Source organism: Chelonia mydas, chromosome 9 (genome assembly GCF_015237465.2).
Source record: "Chelonia mydas isolate rCheMyd1 chromosome 9, rCheMyd1.pri.v2, whole genome shotgun sequence".
In the NCBI taxonomy this organism is placed as follows: domain Eukaryota; kingdom Metazoa; phylum Chordata; order Testudines; family Cheloniidae; genus Chelonia; species Chelonia mydas.
Window position 1 is genome coordinate 28,134,771 of NC_057855.1, and position 14,722 is coordinate 28,149,492.

A 14,722-nucleotide genomic window follows, 5' to 3' on the forward strand; every position below is an offset into this window, starting at 1 on the left:
GCCATATCCCAAGAGGTGCTGAGCAGCAGGTTATCAGGCCCATGGGGAAGAAGAGAGATGAGAAGGCCTGAGTGTATTACAAAAGACCAAATTTAGCCCTGGGTGAAATTCTGTGCTCTTGTAGGTGCAGCACAGAATTCACAGCCAGAGAGATGGGCATGTTAAGGTAACTTTAAGCAACCCCTGCACTCCTGATTCTCGAGTGCTCCAGAAACCTGGGCCAGGGCAGCCCCCAGTGTAATTTAGACAGCCTAGGGGAGAAGGGGTCAGTTATCTAAGTAAGCTTTTTGGGACAATGATTGTCAATTTTATTTTGTGTTTGTACAGTGCGTAGTTCAGTAGGGACTCCTAGGCACTATCATACCACCAATAAGTTACAGCAGCCCCCTTTGGCTGCCCTGTGGGTAACACTACCCAGAATCTCCACAGTGCTACATGCCAAGGCCCTGCCCCAACACAACCCCTACATTAAGGCTTACACGGGCAGCCTTGGAACACAGCCTGCAGCTGTCGTTCTCAGTTCCTGCATCCAGGGAGGAATTCCCCGATGCATCACAGGATTTTAAATCCTCTTTTTGCCTTTCTGACAGTCTTCTCAGGCATTAAAAGGCCCAGAGTAGGGGTGAGAATCTCATTCCATGTGTAAGCAGGGGCAACTAAAGCGGATAAAAGACTTGATCCCACAAGCAGCTGAATACATACAATTCCATTGGCAACAAACTTCTATTTCTGGCCCTGTACCAGAAACTTTTAATCAATCTGTAGCTTATATATTCCCAAGTGAGAGAGATATTACTGTAATTCTAAGCCAAAGGAAAAGAAAAAAGTTATTGTAAACAGGAAAGTCAAATATTTGGGTGGAGCATATAGAATTCATGAATTGTCTTATAAAATATGCCATTTTAAATGTATTTTCTAAGCACTGCTGGATTAGTTTTAGGGGACTTGGGCACCTAAACTTGGGCACCTAAATCCTCTTGACTTTCAATGAGATTTAGGCCCTTTTGAAAACATTAGCCTGGTTTCTAATGATCTCTAACAAAAATCCAAACTCTTAAATGAAGTTTTTACAATTAAGGTTTAGCAAAAGCTTCCTGCTAACTCTTACGGATATCAAAGGGAGATAAGATGTTACTACAGTAATACAAACAAACAACCCATTATGATCTAGAGTGTAAAAATACACTTTAGATCGTCATTTCATTTATACTTGTGAATCTGGGCTAAGGCCCCATTTTTGCAGTTACCAAGGCCCTTTACCTAAATGCATGCATAATTCCATTGAAGTCAATGGAACTGCTCACATGGAGAAGTGTTTAGAGAATTAGGCCTACAGGCAGTCAAATTACACCAGACTCACACCAGTGAAAGTATAATAAAAACATTATCCCTTCAGTGTTCACTCTCATTTAGGAGACGGAATGCTGCCACAGCTAAGTAATGCCATTTCTATAGTATTGCAGGCCCTCTCACGCATTTTATATAAATATTTTCCCCATAGCTGTTATGTAAAATTGAAAAGCCCCTATAAAAATAATTTTTTAAAAGTAGTATGTTTTCACAAGGGAGTGTTAATCATATAGAAAAGGTTAGCTTGGGCCTGGAAGGTAAAGAAAACAGAACTTTTAAAATAATTGTTTTAGAAAAAGCCTGATTCCCCTTTCCACCCCACCCCCAAAACTAGAGAAAATGAATGTCTGGGAGGGGTCTGTAGGTACAGGATATGACAATGGGCAGAAGAACAGATCAAAGAAACAGGAAAAATCTCTTATGCTTGGAAGGGTATTTTAGTTAAGGAGAAGGCTGGCCATCAACATAATAAAAGGAAGATAGTAGTGAAGTTTTTTCCTATCCACCCTCCCCTCCCCAGATGAGAGAGTTGAGATCTGATCCTTCAGACAAAAATCTGTCTCACATGCGATTGCTCACAAAAGACAAAAGGGGTTTGCAGAATGGGCCCTCATTAAAAACAAAGTTTTCCTATTTAAAACAAACACCATGAGCAGATATGAGGAATGATTAAATCTTATTTTGAATTCAAATGAGCACCATTTTTAAAAAAACACTCCTAAAAACTTTCCTGTGTTAGAAAGGGGTAAAAGATGTTAAGTTTATAGTAAACATCACAATTAAAAATACCAGAAACTGGGTAATAAAGCATCTTTAACCCTTGATCTATATTTAAAAGTGTACATGATTTAGCATGAATACCAGAAAATGCATCTAACTTTTGTAAATAAATCTTGTTTAGAAAACAGAGTACAAGTATAGCTTATACCAGACTTGTACAGAAAGTAAAAGTTGATTTACACAATATACTGTGAGATATATAAAACAGATTTTACCCTACACACCTACGTAGTAAAATGGATCCCTCATAATGATACAGAGATTGACTCAAGTCACAACATACAACCCAGTCTGAACTCCCAGCATTTTAAGGTGGGGTTTTGGATTTGGATCCTAACTTCTCCCGAAAATGGGTGCACTGACAAAAATCATTTTGTGTTACTTCTCTTACACACAAAAAATAGCTTGTTGCATTGATATGAGGTTTTACAGAAACACTTTTCCCCTTTGCAGAGCAACAGTCTTTGTTCCCAAGGATGTTTGAGCAGTTCACACATAAAATCAAAACAGCCAGAGCAGAATGAAGGAATTGGCTCATCACAAGGATTCTCCAAAGTCTTTACTTGATGAAGCACTTCTTAAGAAAGGACATCTGGACCACTTCCTTTCTCAACTTGGTTCACAAAAGGCATCATTTGGCCCACAAGAACAACCCTGGTAACACGTGGATCATAGTTTGGAACAGCTCTGTGAATACATAGCCTATAAATTACTCTTTGCATAAATAAAAAACCCTCCTGTATAATTGACCACTGCTTCCTAAAATGCCTTTCTCAGACTCCTTCTCCAGGTATGCCCTTCCCTTGGAGCCAAACTCCCCTCTCTCCCTAGCCTCAGAGACTGCAGCCCTCCTCCTTGCAGTCCCGTTTTCTTTCGGCTACCTGGCTTTATACAAGCCCTGGCTGTTCCTGTCCAGATGGGCTTCACCTGGCTCCTCCTCCAGGTGCAGGTTAGACAATTAATTGGCCACACTAGCCACCTTAACCCCTTCAGGGCCTGGTGTGGGGTGAACACCCACCACAGTGTGTGACTACAAATTAAAACATAAAATCTGTTTCACAGAGTTCTGTCCCAGCTGCTTTCACCAGAGTTCAAGAGTCACGGGTGTCTCAGGCATAATTGGAAATGAACTGATGAAGCAGGTGAGGTGGGATCCACAGAACTACTTAACTCCCAGTTTTGGCTCCACTGTGACCCACAAAATGCCCATCCAGCACTGAAGGTGCCTGAACTCACTCAGCACCTAAGTTTTTCAAGGTAAAAGGTCCCTGGGTGCCTAACTTCCTGCCTCTGGGTATGAGCAATGCTGCCTCCTTCTAGGCATCCACGTGCCTATCTCCTACCTAAGCCCCAGAGCTATCCACACATCCAGGGAAGAAAGGCATTCAGCTATCGAAATCACGGGCAGGACCCGATCTGTCAGGCATACTCGGAGGGCACCTACTGGATTGGGTCCCATTCAAAAGTTAGGTCGACCCAGCTATGTGACTGGAAAAAATCCACACACCCGACTGATGTAGTTAAATTGACCTAACCCTCTGTGAAGACTGCTAGGTTGATGGAAGAATTCTTCTGTCGACTTAGATACTGCCTCGTGGGGAGGTGGATTACCTACGCCAACTGGAGAGCCCCTCCCATTGCTGTAGTGAGTGTCTGCAGTGAAGTGTTTCATGTAGATAAGCCCTAAATTAAGTATTTAGAATCTGGAGGATACTTCCTAATGGCGGTTTGGGAGTGTAAGGGTACACCAGCACTTAAAACACTACAGTGGCACAGCTCCAGCTGTACCACTGGAGTGCTTCAATATAAACACTCACTCACTCCACTAACAGGAGAGGTTCGCCCGTTGCTGTAGTTGACCTAGCTTCCACATTTTGGGGAGGTGGATTAACAGAAGAATTCTTCCATTGGCCTGCCATTGTCTACACCAGGGATTAGGTCGCCATAGCTACATCTGTTAGGGTTGTGAAAAATCCACACTCCTGACAGATATATCTTTCACACCCAGGGCTGTCCCTAGCCATTCCGTCTAGTACACTAGCAAAAACTTTGCCACGTTTATGTACTGGACAGTGGACTTGTAAGCATCTGCTTTAATATGTGGCCTGACTGGTTCACAGCTTCTGGGTTAGGCCTCAAATCTTGCACCAGGGCCAGCGCTCCAGGTTCTCTCTACTGCAATATGAAATCCAATTAGTCAGCTAATTAGATTCTCAGATGGTTGATCCTTATTGTGATAGTCTGACTGCAGTTAGCTCACAGCTGTTTAGAATAGAGTTGTTAGTAACATTGTATAAAAGAACTCTTCTCTTACCATTGAATATTGGAAAACAGTTTCATACAATGAAAATGAAATACTCAACCTTAATTATCACTGTTCATACAATCATTATGACAGTAGTTTTTTTCCAATTGTATTGCAGTTGAAAGACCAAGAAGGCATTTCGACTCAGAACAGAGGGGAAAAAATGACTCTGTAATTGAGAGATCCCTTTTCAAAATGCATGGTAAAAACAAAGACATAAGACAGCTAGTTTGGTGGGCCATCTAGAAAATAATGTAGCTGGAAAGAAGTAAACCAGAGGCGAAGATGCTTGTTGTCCATTAGAGACTGAATATAGTGATGGGAGAAGGGGAAATGAACAGCAGAAAACATCTGTGACCTACTTACCGAAAGATAGTTATTTCTCTTGGGAACCACTTTCTACACATTTGATGAATAAGACTTGATCCAGCAAAGTCTTGTCCATGTGCAGAACTCTAAGCATGCAAGCAGTCCCCTTAACTTGTTCTTCCAACCTGAATTCAATTGAACTACTCAAGCATGTGCATATCTATAAGTCCATGACAAGTCTCCAGAAATTCCAGTTGGAAGAACAAGTCAATAAGACTTCGCACATGCTTAAAAAGACACCCATGAGCTTACGTATTTTTGGATTGGGGCCTAACTAGCTGAAGACATGGGATCCAGGAGTGACAGCTTCCATTCCCTACTTCACCTTTTACATGAACACTACAGTGGGATAGAATTTTGTGCAACTTTAAGTAGTACAATATTCCTTCTGGCTATATTTTTCTCCATTAAGAATATACATTCTCACTCAGGAAATGTCTGAACTTCGTCAACTATTTGGCTGAATAACACAATATTCAGTTCCATAAGATAAACAGGGATTCTTTCGATTTGCCAGTATCAGTGACATTTTATCACTGGGAACGCTTTTCTTAAATTTACAAAATTGATACTCTACCTCAAGTGGTGATTGTCTTCTTATTATACAATATAAGGCCAGTTTTTACAATATACCCAGGTAGTTTGCAAGTAGATGGACTCCCACAATACTTCACGTACAATTCCACCATTTAGTTTTGCCTATTTATTCCAGTGCTTTCAAGTCCACATTTTTCATTGTGTTTAAGTCACGAATTTCCTTTTGCTGCACTGAAGTAGATGTGGCAGGAAGAATGCTGCAGTCCCATCCTCTGGTAGAACATTAAGGAAATCCCTTAGTTCCAGTTCCATGGCAACCACTGATAAAGTTTCTGCACAGGGAAAGAAATATAGATGATTTTAAACATAGTATAAGGGCAACACACTATAGAGCTGATCTTTAACGTAACTAAATCAGCAAAATATTTAAATACTGTGATTACAGTAGCTTTAAGAGAAAGATCCAAATAGCAGCAGATACATTTGGCAACTGGGGAACAGTTTGAGAAGCGAGGGTAGCAATTCAGGGTTGTTTATGGATGAAGTATTGAGACACACACCATTATAACGTCTATCTGAACTAATCACCTCAACGTACAACACCAAATCCTAGGTGGGTCTCATCTAGCACTCTTCAGTGCTGTATAAAATTGAAAGGAAGCATTAAAATAGAGCTATGCTGATGGTGTAACACAGCAGTTGGTACTTTGGCAGCAGCCCATGAGACAAAGCTATCTGATTGTAGGCTCTCCTGGGCCAATTAATATCCATTACAATGAGAGGATAATGGTCACACAATGAGCACCTGACAACAGAAGTTTACCACTTTTATGCTTCTAACAGTGATTGCTGCCATGCACTCTATGGCAACCCAGTAGTGACACTCCTCTAGTCACACATTGTGCAGATGTTGTAAAAGGTCTTGTCATAGAAAAAAATGACTAATTTTATTCATCATTCTGAACTGGCTATAAAAGAGTCAAACCACTAGTTTATTATTTATTTCCTCCATAACAATGAGTAAGGGGACCATGGCAGTTGCCATGGTTGGTCACTGCCCTTCAGCCAAGTTTCCAGAGGAAAAGGGAAAAAAAGTTCCAGTCTCAGGAAAAGAGGAAAATCAAACATTTAGACAGTCACTTCCTTTGGCTAAGGATCCCCCAGAACAAACACTTGACTGCTTCCTCTTGTGTAATCCCAGTGACCACAAGCAACACCATGGCTTCCCTCAGCCAAGAGTCCAGCTATGACATCCTTACTGTCGTTAGAGTCTCTGCACACCAGTACAGTTCTCAATACAAGCCAGGCAGTTATTTCCCCAAGCATTCCTTTCACCTGGCTTGGCTATGGAAATGAGTAATTACACATTACTTTCAATGGATAATTCTGTGATATCTTTACCTGTATTTGTATCTGTAATAATCTTTAATTCCTGTCATGCATAATTAGTAGGGCTGTCAAACGATTAAAAAAATTAATCATGATTAATCACGCTCTTAAACAACAATAGAATACCATTTATTTAAATATTTTTGGATATTTTCTACATTTTCCAATATATTGTTTTCAATTACAAAACAGAATACAAAGTGTACAGTGCTCACTTTATATTTACTTTTGGTTACAAACATTTGCACTGTAAAAAAATAGTATTTTTCAATTCACCTAATATAAGTACTGTAATGCAATCTCTTTATCATGAAAGTTGAACTTACAAATGTAGAATTATGTACAAAAAATAACTGCATAAAAAAAAAAAAGTAAAACTTTAGAGCCTACAAGTCCACTCAGTCCTACTTCTTGTTCAGCCAATTGCTCAGGCAAACAAGTTTGTTTACATTTGCAGGAGATAATGCTGCGCGCTTCTTGCTTACAATGTCACCTGAAAGGGAGAACAGGCATTTGCATGGCACTGTTGTAGCCAGCATTGCAAGATATTTACATGCCAGATGCACTAAAGATTCATATGTCCCTTCACGCTTCAACCACCATTCCAGGGGACATGTGTTCATGCTGATGATGGGTTCTGCTTGATTACAATCCAAAGCAATGCAGACCGATATATGTTCATTTTCATTATCTGAGTCAGATGCCACCAACAGAAGGTTGATTTTCTTTTTTAGTGGTTTGGGTTCTGTAATTTCCGCATTGGAGTGTTGCTCTTTAGGACTTCTGAAAGCATGCTCCACACCCCATCCCTCTCAGATTTTGGAAGGCACTTCAGATTCTTAAACCTTGGTTGAGTGCTGTGAGATTTCTAAAGATAGCTACATTGGTACCTTCTTTGCGTTTTGTCAAATCTACAGTGAAAGTGTTCTTAAAATGAACAACATGTACTGGGTCATCATCTGAGACTGCTATAACATGAAATATATGGCAGAATGCGGGTAAAACAAAGCAGGGGACATACATTTCAAGGAGTTCAGTCAAAAATTTAATTAACACATTTTTTTAATGAGTGTCATCAGCATGGAAACATGTCCTCTGGAATGGTGGCTGAAGCATGAAGGGGCATATGAATGTTTAGCGCATCTGGCACACAAATACCTTGCAATGCCAGCTACAAAAGTGCCATGCAAACGCCTGTTCTCACTTTCTGGTGACATTGTAAACAAGAAGGCAGCAGATTATCTCCTGTAAATGTAAACAGACATGTTTGTTTTAGCCATTGGCTGAACAAGAAGTAGGACTGAGTGGACTTGTAGGCTCTGAAGTTTTACATTGTTTTGTTTTTGAGTACAGCTATGTAAAAAAAAAAAAAACCCTACATTTGTAAGTTGCACTTTCATGGCAAAGAGATTGCATTACAGTACATGTATGAGGTGAATTGAAAAATACTATTTTTTATTTATCATTTTTACAGTGCAAATATTTGTAATCAAAAATATACACTGATTTCAATTACAATACAGAATACAATATATATGAAAATGTAGAAAAACATCAAAAATATTTAATAAATTGTTTAACAGTGTGATTAAAACTGCGATTAATCACGATTAATTTTTTTAATCGTAATTAATTTTAGTTAATTACGTGAGCTAACTGCGATTAATTGACAGCCCTAGTTAAAAAAATAAGGATGTGTGCAAAAATTTTGGATGTGTGCAAAAGCTTACTGCACATTTCACAGTACTGCTCTGCTAGTCTCTGCTGAGTTACATTATATGTAGAGAAAGATCTTCCTCCCCAAACTGAAGGATGGTAAAATACCATGCCGCAGCAGTTTCTGGAGGAAACGGCTTTCAAATACTTTAGATGCAGTTCAAAGGCTTTCGTGTATGGCCTTCAGTTGTAAATCAAGTTCTTTACCTTTCAGCGATGAGATGAGAATGGAGTAGTCATCCCCAACATATCTGGTTCGTTTACAAAGTTCAGGAAGCAGTTTGTTCCACCAGAGAGCCTAATTCATCCAAAAATAAACCCACAGAAGAAAAATAAGTTAGTGGTGACTATGAATAGTAGGTGGTGAACACAAATTTATTTTTAATAAGTACTTTGAACTAACATCAAAGATGGTACAAAAAATAGTGGTGTAAGTTGAGATGGGCCTAGTAATTAATTTGTCTGCACAGTGCTTTGAAATGCAATGTTTTCAGACTTCAGTGTGATCCTTTTTAACCCAGCAAATTAGAGTGATGATAGCACCCCCTAGTGCCGCTGAAGATAAGGCTATGCCTGTTTCTGACAGGCCGTGCATGCGGTTCAGACAAACTACAAACATACATAATTAGTGCAGGGGAAAAAAGTTAATGCAGTATTATGGTTATGAATTTAACAAATAAGGTAAGTCTCTCTTTATAGCCCTGTGCAGTGTGGGTAAAAAAGTGTTCTAGGAGAAATTTATGCTTTTATGTTTCTTGACATACCCCTTCCACCTCCAATAATCTTAATGTTGCATGAATACACAATTTAAATTTTAATAATGCAAAGAGCTATTAATTTTATGTTTACAAAGACTGAGAGGAGGAAAGAAAACACTATCCATCTCTCTTCAAACTCTGTGGTCTCTTTCTCTTCTCCCATTAGTCTTTGCCTGCAGTATTGCAAGGCTACAATTACCCCAGATATTGGTTTTCTCTGTTCCACTTCTTGATCAAGGGCTAAAAGGGAGCACACATGAGCCCCAGCTGTACTGTACTGACTGGGGTTTCAGCATTTCCACTTGCTGGAGCGTCTCCCCCTTTGCTGATATATTCAGCAGAAGTTATGTCCACTATTAACTGAACATTTTTCAGAGTGAAGGGAGGCAAATAGACCCCCAAGGGTCTGTACTGGGACAAGTGCTGTTCAACATATTCAGAAATGATCTAGAAAAGGGGGTAAACAGCAAAGTGGCAAAGTTTGCAGATACAAAATTACTCAAGATCGTGAAGTCGAAAAGCTGACTGTGAAGAGTTACAAAGGCATCTCACAAAACTGGGGGACTGGGCAACAAAATGGCAGATGAAATTCAGTGTTGATAAGTACAAAGTAATGCACATTGGAAAACATAACCCAACTATACATACAAAATGATGGGGGTCTCAATTAGCTGTTATCACTCAAGAAAAATCTTGGCGTCATTGTGAATAGTTCTCTGAAAACATCTGTTCATGGTGTAGTGGCAGTTAAAGCTAACAGTGTTAGGACACATTAGGAACGGGACAGATAATAAGACACAAAATATCATAATGCCACTATATAAATCCATGCTACGCCCACACCTTGAATACTGCGTGCAGTTCTGGTTATCCCATCTCAAAAAAACGATATATTAGAATTGGAAAAAGTAACAAGAGGGGCAACAAAAGTTACTAGAGGTACAGAACAGCTTCCATATGAGGAGATATTAAAAAGACTGGGATGGTTTAGCTTAGAAAAGACGACTAAGGAGGTCTATAAAATCATGAATGGTGTAGAGAAAGTGAATGAGGAAGTATTATTTATCCTTTCACATAACACAAGAACCACGGGTCACCCAATATAATTAATAGGCAGCAGATTTAATACAAACATAAGGAAGTACTTTCTCCTACAACACAGTTAACCTGTGGAACTCATAGAAAGGGGATGTTGTGAAGGCCAAAAAATATAACTGTGTTAAAAAAAAGAATAGACAAGCTCAAGGAGGATAGGCGCATCAATGGCTGTTAGCCAAGATGGTGAGGGATGCAACCCTATCCTCTGGGTGTCCCCAAACCTCTGTGCTAGAACCTGGGACTGGACAACAAGGGATGGATCACTCGATAATGGCCCTCTTCTGTTCCCTCTGAAGCATCTGGTACCAGACACTGTTAAAAGACTGTATACTGGGCTAGATGGACCATTACCCAGTACGGCTAGTCTTATGTTAGCAGTTAATTGGCAGGGAGTGGGGGAAAACCATGGCAGTACTTCTGGAGCCTTGACCAGAATTGGAGAGATCAAGCTCTTCCTCAAATATTATAGGCCACGGGGGAATATCAGGCAATAAGTATACAGTTCAGAAGTTATTAGGGAGCAGGGAACATATTTAATCATGGCATTTTCAGACATTAATAATAATTTTTTTCTTTTTATTGTGGCAAGTTTCACATGAAAAAGTTCAGCTACTTCTGAGTTACTTGTAAGCTAAAATATACTCAGCTCTCTCTGTTTACAGCAGATCAGTGTATTGTTCCCCTCTCTGCTAGCAAGTAACTCAGCCATCTGAACATTTTTTCCACAACCTTAATATAAAATAAAATATCACAACTTCAGGATGAAACCAGTCTGGAAAACCTCAGCCCAAAGAGTTTTTCAGAAAGAGGGTCTATAATAAAATGTCATATATAATCCATATTTCTAAGTCACTTTGACCAGGAGCATCTGCAGTAAGAACTACCATCATAAAAACACAAAAGCAAAAATGGGACATTTATATGAATGTGACTTGAACGCAGTCAATGAAACCTATGAATTTTAAGGGTAAGGATGAAACTCCTATCTTGTCTCATTAAACTTGTGCACTGCAAGTGTCTAAGCAACAGGTATTTATGACCTTCGGTGCTGTAACACTTGGGAAAAGAGGGTCCAACCCTGCTCCCATTGAAGTCAATGGGAATTTGGCCATAAAATTCAATGCAAGCAGTTTCAGGTTCAGAGTGAGTTGAGGATGGGAGTTTCAACTTTAATAGAAATCTGTGCCATTTGATTATCTCTGCAGTGTAGTACAAGTTCTCCTATGCACAGCTAATAACTACTGAAAAGAAAGAGAAAGAAAGACTACAATAAATTACTAGATTAGCATTTTAAAAGCTCACCCGATTTTCATCTTTCAACTCATGCTGGGCATAGGGTATGAGTGCTTCAGGACACTTCTCTAGGAGCTTGTCAATGGATTTCTCATACTCTCCTACCCCCGTAGTGCAAAGAACATGGACACTGAGACCAGCATTACTGTCTTCTGATAATGGCTCCAAGAATGGCAGAACTGAAGCTATGTCGATTGATGGACCACATAAAAGAGACTGAGGAGAAGAGGAAAACTTGCCATTTGGATGTCAAAACAGACAAAATGCTCACACGCACACAAAATTAATTTAAAAAGAAATAGTTTTAAGTCTTTCTGATATTGCTTGGTTAAACAATTAGGCCAAAAATACTGAGTAGAATGTAAGTATACATGACCATTATTTACATAATTCTTTGATCATTTCCTCTCCCATCATTTGCACCATTCCTCTTTCATAGTTCAGTTTGACTGACAGAGGTATTGTTTTAACAACAGCTTTTCACCATATCTATATTCATCAGTAACACGCTGGACTGTTTAGCAAGAGGTTTAAATTGTCTTACTTCATTTAGACCCAATACGAACTAAACTCTGCCCACCCTAAGAACGAGAATCACCTAAGAACTTATGCTGGATTGTTTGATCATTGTAAACAAGGCCTCCACTAAACCTGGTGTAGTTCCTGTACTCAGTCACCTGAGCTGCCTTAGCTCTACAAGAAAGTACACAGCCTTGGTATTGACAGTTCACCCCTATCCCCCTTGATTTAAAACTAGTTTTTTCCCTACAGCTGAGATATTACTCAACTTATGATGTGGTCCTCTGTCGCAGATCCTAGCGAGCACCATCCCTAGCAGCTACCCACTAGGACTGCTCTGAGGGGAATACAAACCCTTGCTACTCTGGATCCCCATGATGTTTCAAGCTCCTCAAGCCGGGGGGTTGGCGGGGTGGGGGGGAAAGAGGAGAGGCATGCAAAAATTTTGGCCTGAGGGCTGCATCGGGTTTCGGAAATCATATCAAGGGCTGGTTAGGGGAGGCTGTGCCTCCCCAAACAGCAAGGCATGGCCCGTCCCCTGTCCGCCCCCCACCCCTGCTTCTTGCCCCCTGATGTGGCCCCCCCGGGACTCCTGCCCCATCCAACACCCCCTGTTCCCTGATGGTCCCCCCAGGACCACTGCCCCATCCGCCCCCCTTGCTCCCTGTCCCCTGACTGCCCCCAGACCCCCATCCAACCCCTCCTCTCATTCCTGACTGCTCCCCCCGGGACCCCTGCCCCATCCAACCACCCCTTCTCCCTGTCCCCTGACTGCCCCCAGAACCCTTGCCACCGACTGCCCCATCCAACCCCCTCCTCCTTCCTGACTGCCCCCCCAGAACTCCTGCCCCATCCAACCACTCCTTCTCCCTGTCCCCTGACTGCCCCTGGAACCCCTGCCCTTGACTGCCCCCTGCTGCCCCATCCAACCCCCCCTCCTTCCTGACTGGCCCCCTGGGATCCCTGCCCCCATTCAACCCCCTGTTCCCTACCCTCTGACTGCCCTAACCCCCATCCACACCCCCACCCCCTGACCACCACCCCGAACTCCCCTGCCCTCTATCCAACCCCCCGCTCCCTGCCCCCTTACCGCACTGCCTGGAGTACCGGTGGCTGGTGGTGCTACAGCCATGTCACCGTGCAGCACAGAGCACCGGGTCAGGCCGGGCTCTGCAGCTGCGCTGCCCCAGGAGCTCACAGCCCGGCCGCCCAGAGCATGGCGCCGGCAGCACAGTGAGCTGAGGCTGCGCGGGAGGGGAGACAGCAGGGGAGGGGCCAAGGGTGAGCCTCGTGGGCCAGGTGCTCAGGGGCCAGGCAGGAGGGGCCCGTGGGCCGTAGTTTGCCCACCTCTGTCCTAGAGCCTGAGCAGGCAGCAGAATTGGTTCCTCATTTGGCCTCTCTGGCACATTTCATAAGCACTGACCCTCAGTTACCCTCTCTTGGAAATGGGGCTCCTTGGCCTACCTGCCCTAGGCCTGCACAGACCCAACACACCCCTCCCCCAGAATTCCACCCAAAGATGTGACGCTTCTGGTTTAGAGTTTAACTCTCTCAGGGGCCACAGTAGCAGCGAAGCAGTCAGTGCATAGACTTGGCACGTTCTAACACCCTTATGTTCTTTTATATTTAATAATGTAAAGCACAGGAGAGTACAGCTCATTCAAAACAACAAACATCTGAAACCGAAATGTCCCTCACTTTCTAGCTTACTCTTCTCTTTGTGCCGTTGGGGAATCATCTGGATCCAGGAAGGCAGGCAGGCAGGCAGGCAGGCAGGTGGGGAGTCCCTCCTCACACAGGCTGTTGCATGCTAGCTGGTCTCTCTCTCTCTCAGGGATCTTATGTGATCCTGCTCTCTCCTGGCTCATGCTGCTTCTTCCTATGTGTTTATTTAACCCCTTCCTGGTCACCTGACCTTTTTTGTTCTCCTCCTGGAAACTTTCCATTACTCCCAACTTCCCTGCTCCTTTCCGGAGTAAACTTAAGTGAACTGGTTTTCTAAGGACACAGCTCATCCACTGTCCCAGATGTTTGCACCTAAATAGTGTTAAGTCCTAAGTATCTTCTTAATGTATCTGCCTGGTGCATACGAGCTACAGGCCCTGTCAGCAATGGTGGACCCAACATACATACAGCACTCATGACACAGCAGATTTTCATAATACAATTTCACAATATCAATTAGAATTCATAAGTTGTACAGAGATAGCCCCAAATCGTCACACCCTCTTAAAAATATCTATTGTGTGTTGGTGGTAACCCCCTCACCATCAAGAAAGATGCATTTCATGCTATGTTTATCCTTCTCGCAACACACAACACCCTCTCCCATTCCAGCCACTAAACCACCTTAACGCTGTCCTGCCATGCTGTACATGTGCAATATCCCACCCCTGAACACCCTGTCTTGGCTGGTTCATGGATTAGCCAAAAGGACAACCTGAAAGTCATGAAACAGCATTCAACAACTAAGGGCATGTTAGCGCTCAGGCAAGAGCTATACAGAAAAAGGTAATTCCATTTTTCAAAGGATTTTGATATTTCACGATTTTGTTTTGTTCCAATCTGGAAGGAAAACCAAAAATTTCAAAATTATCTGTGAAAGCCC

At 42.0% G+C, this 14,722-nt stretch overlaps 2 protein-coding genes across 5 annotated transcripts in view; one reads left to right on the plus strand and one right to left on the minus strand.

Moving 5' to 3' along the window:
- LOC102947659 (ceruloplasmin) overlaps positions 1-2,879 on the plus strand; it is a 35,419-nt gene extending 32,540 nt beyond the window's left edge. For both annotated transcript variants that reach the window (XM_037908263.2, XM_043522019.1), the window contains exon 19: positions 2,584-2,879. In XM_037908263.2, the coding sequence (XP_037764191.1) occupies positions 2,584-2,654 (71 nt within the window). In that variant the 3' untranslated portion in view covers positions 2,655-2,879. The remainder of the gene's footprint in view (positions 1-2,583) is intronic.
- Positions 2,147-14,722, minus strand: part of HPS3 (HPS3 biogenesis of lysosomal organelles complex 2 subunit 1) — a 36,730-nt gene continuing 24,154 nt past the window's right edge. For all 3 annotated transcript variants that reach the window (XM_007057388.4, XM_037908265.2, XM_037908266.2), the window contains 3 exons: positions 11,605-11,811; positions 8,654-8,744; positions 2,147-5,673 (listed from right to left, as the gene is read on the minus strand). In XM_007057388.4, the coding sequence (XP_007057450.4) occupies positions 5,546-5,673; positions 8,654-8,744; positions 11,605-11,811 (426 nt within the window). In that variant the 3' untranslated portion in view covers positions 2,147-5,545. The remainder of the gene's footprint in view (positions 5,674-8,653; positions 8,745-11,604; positions 11,812-14,722) is intronic.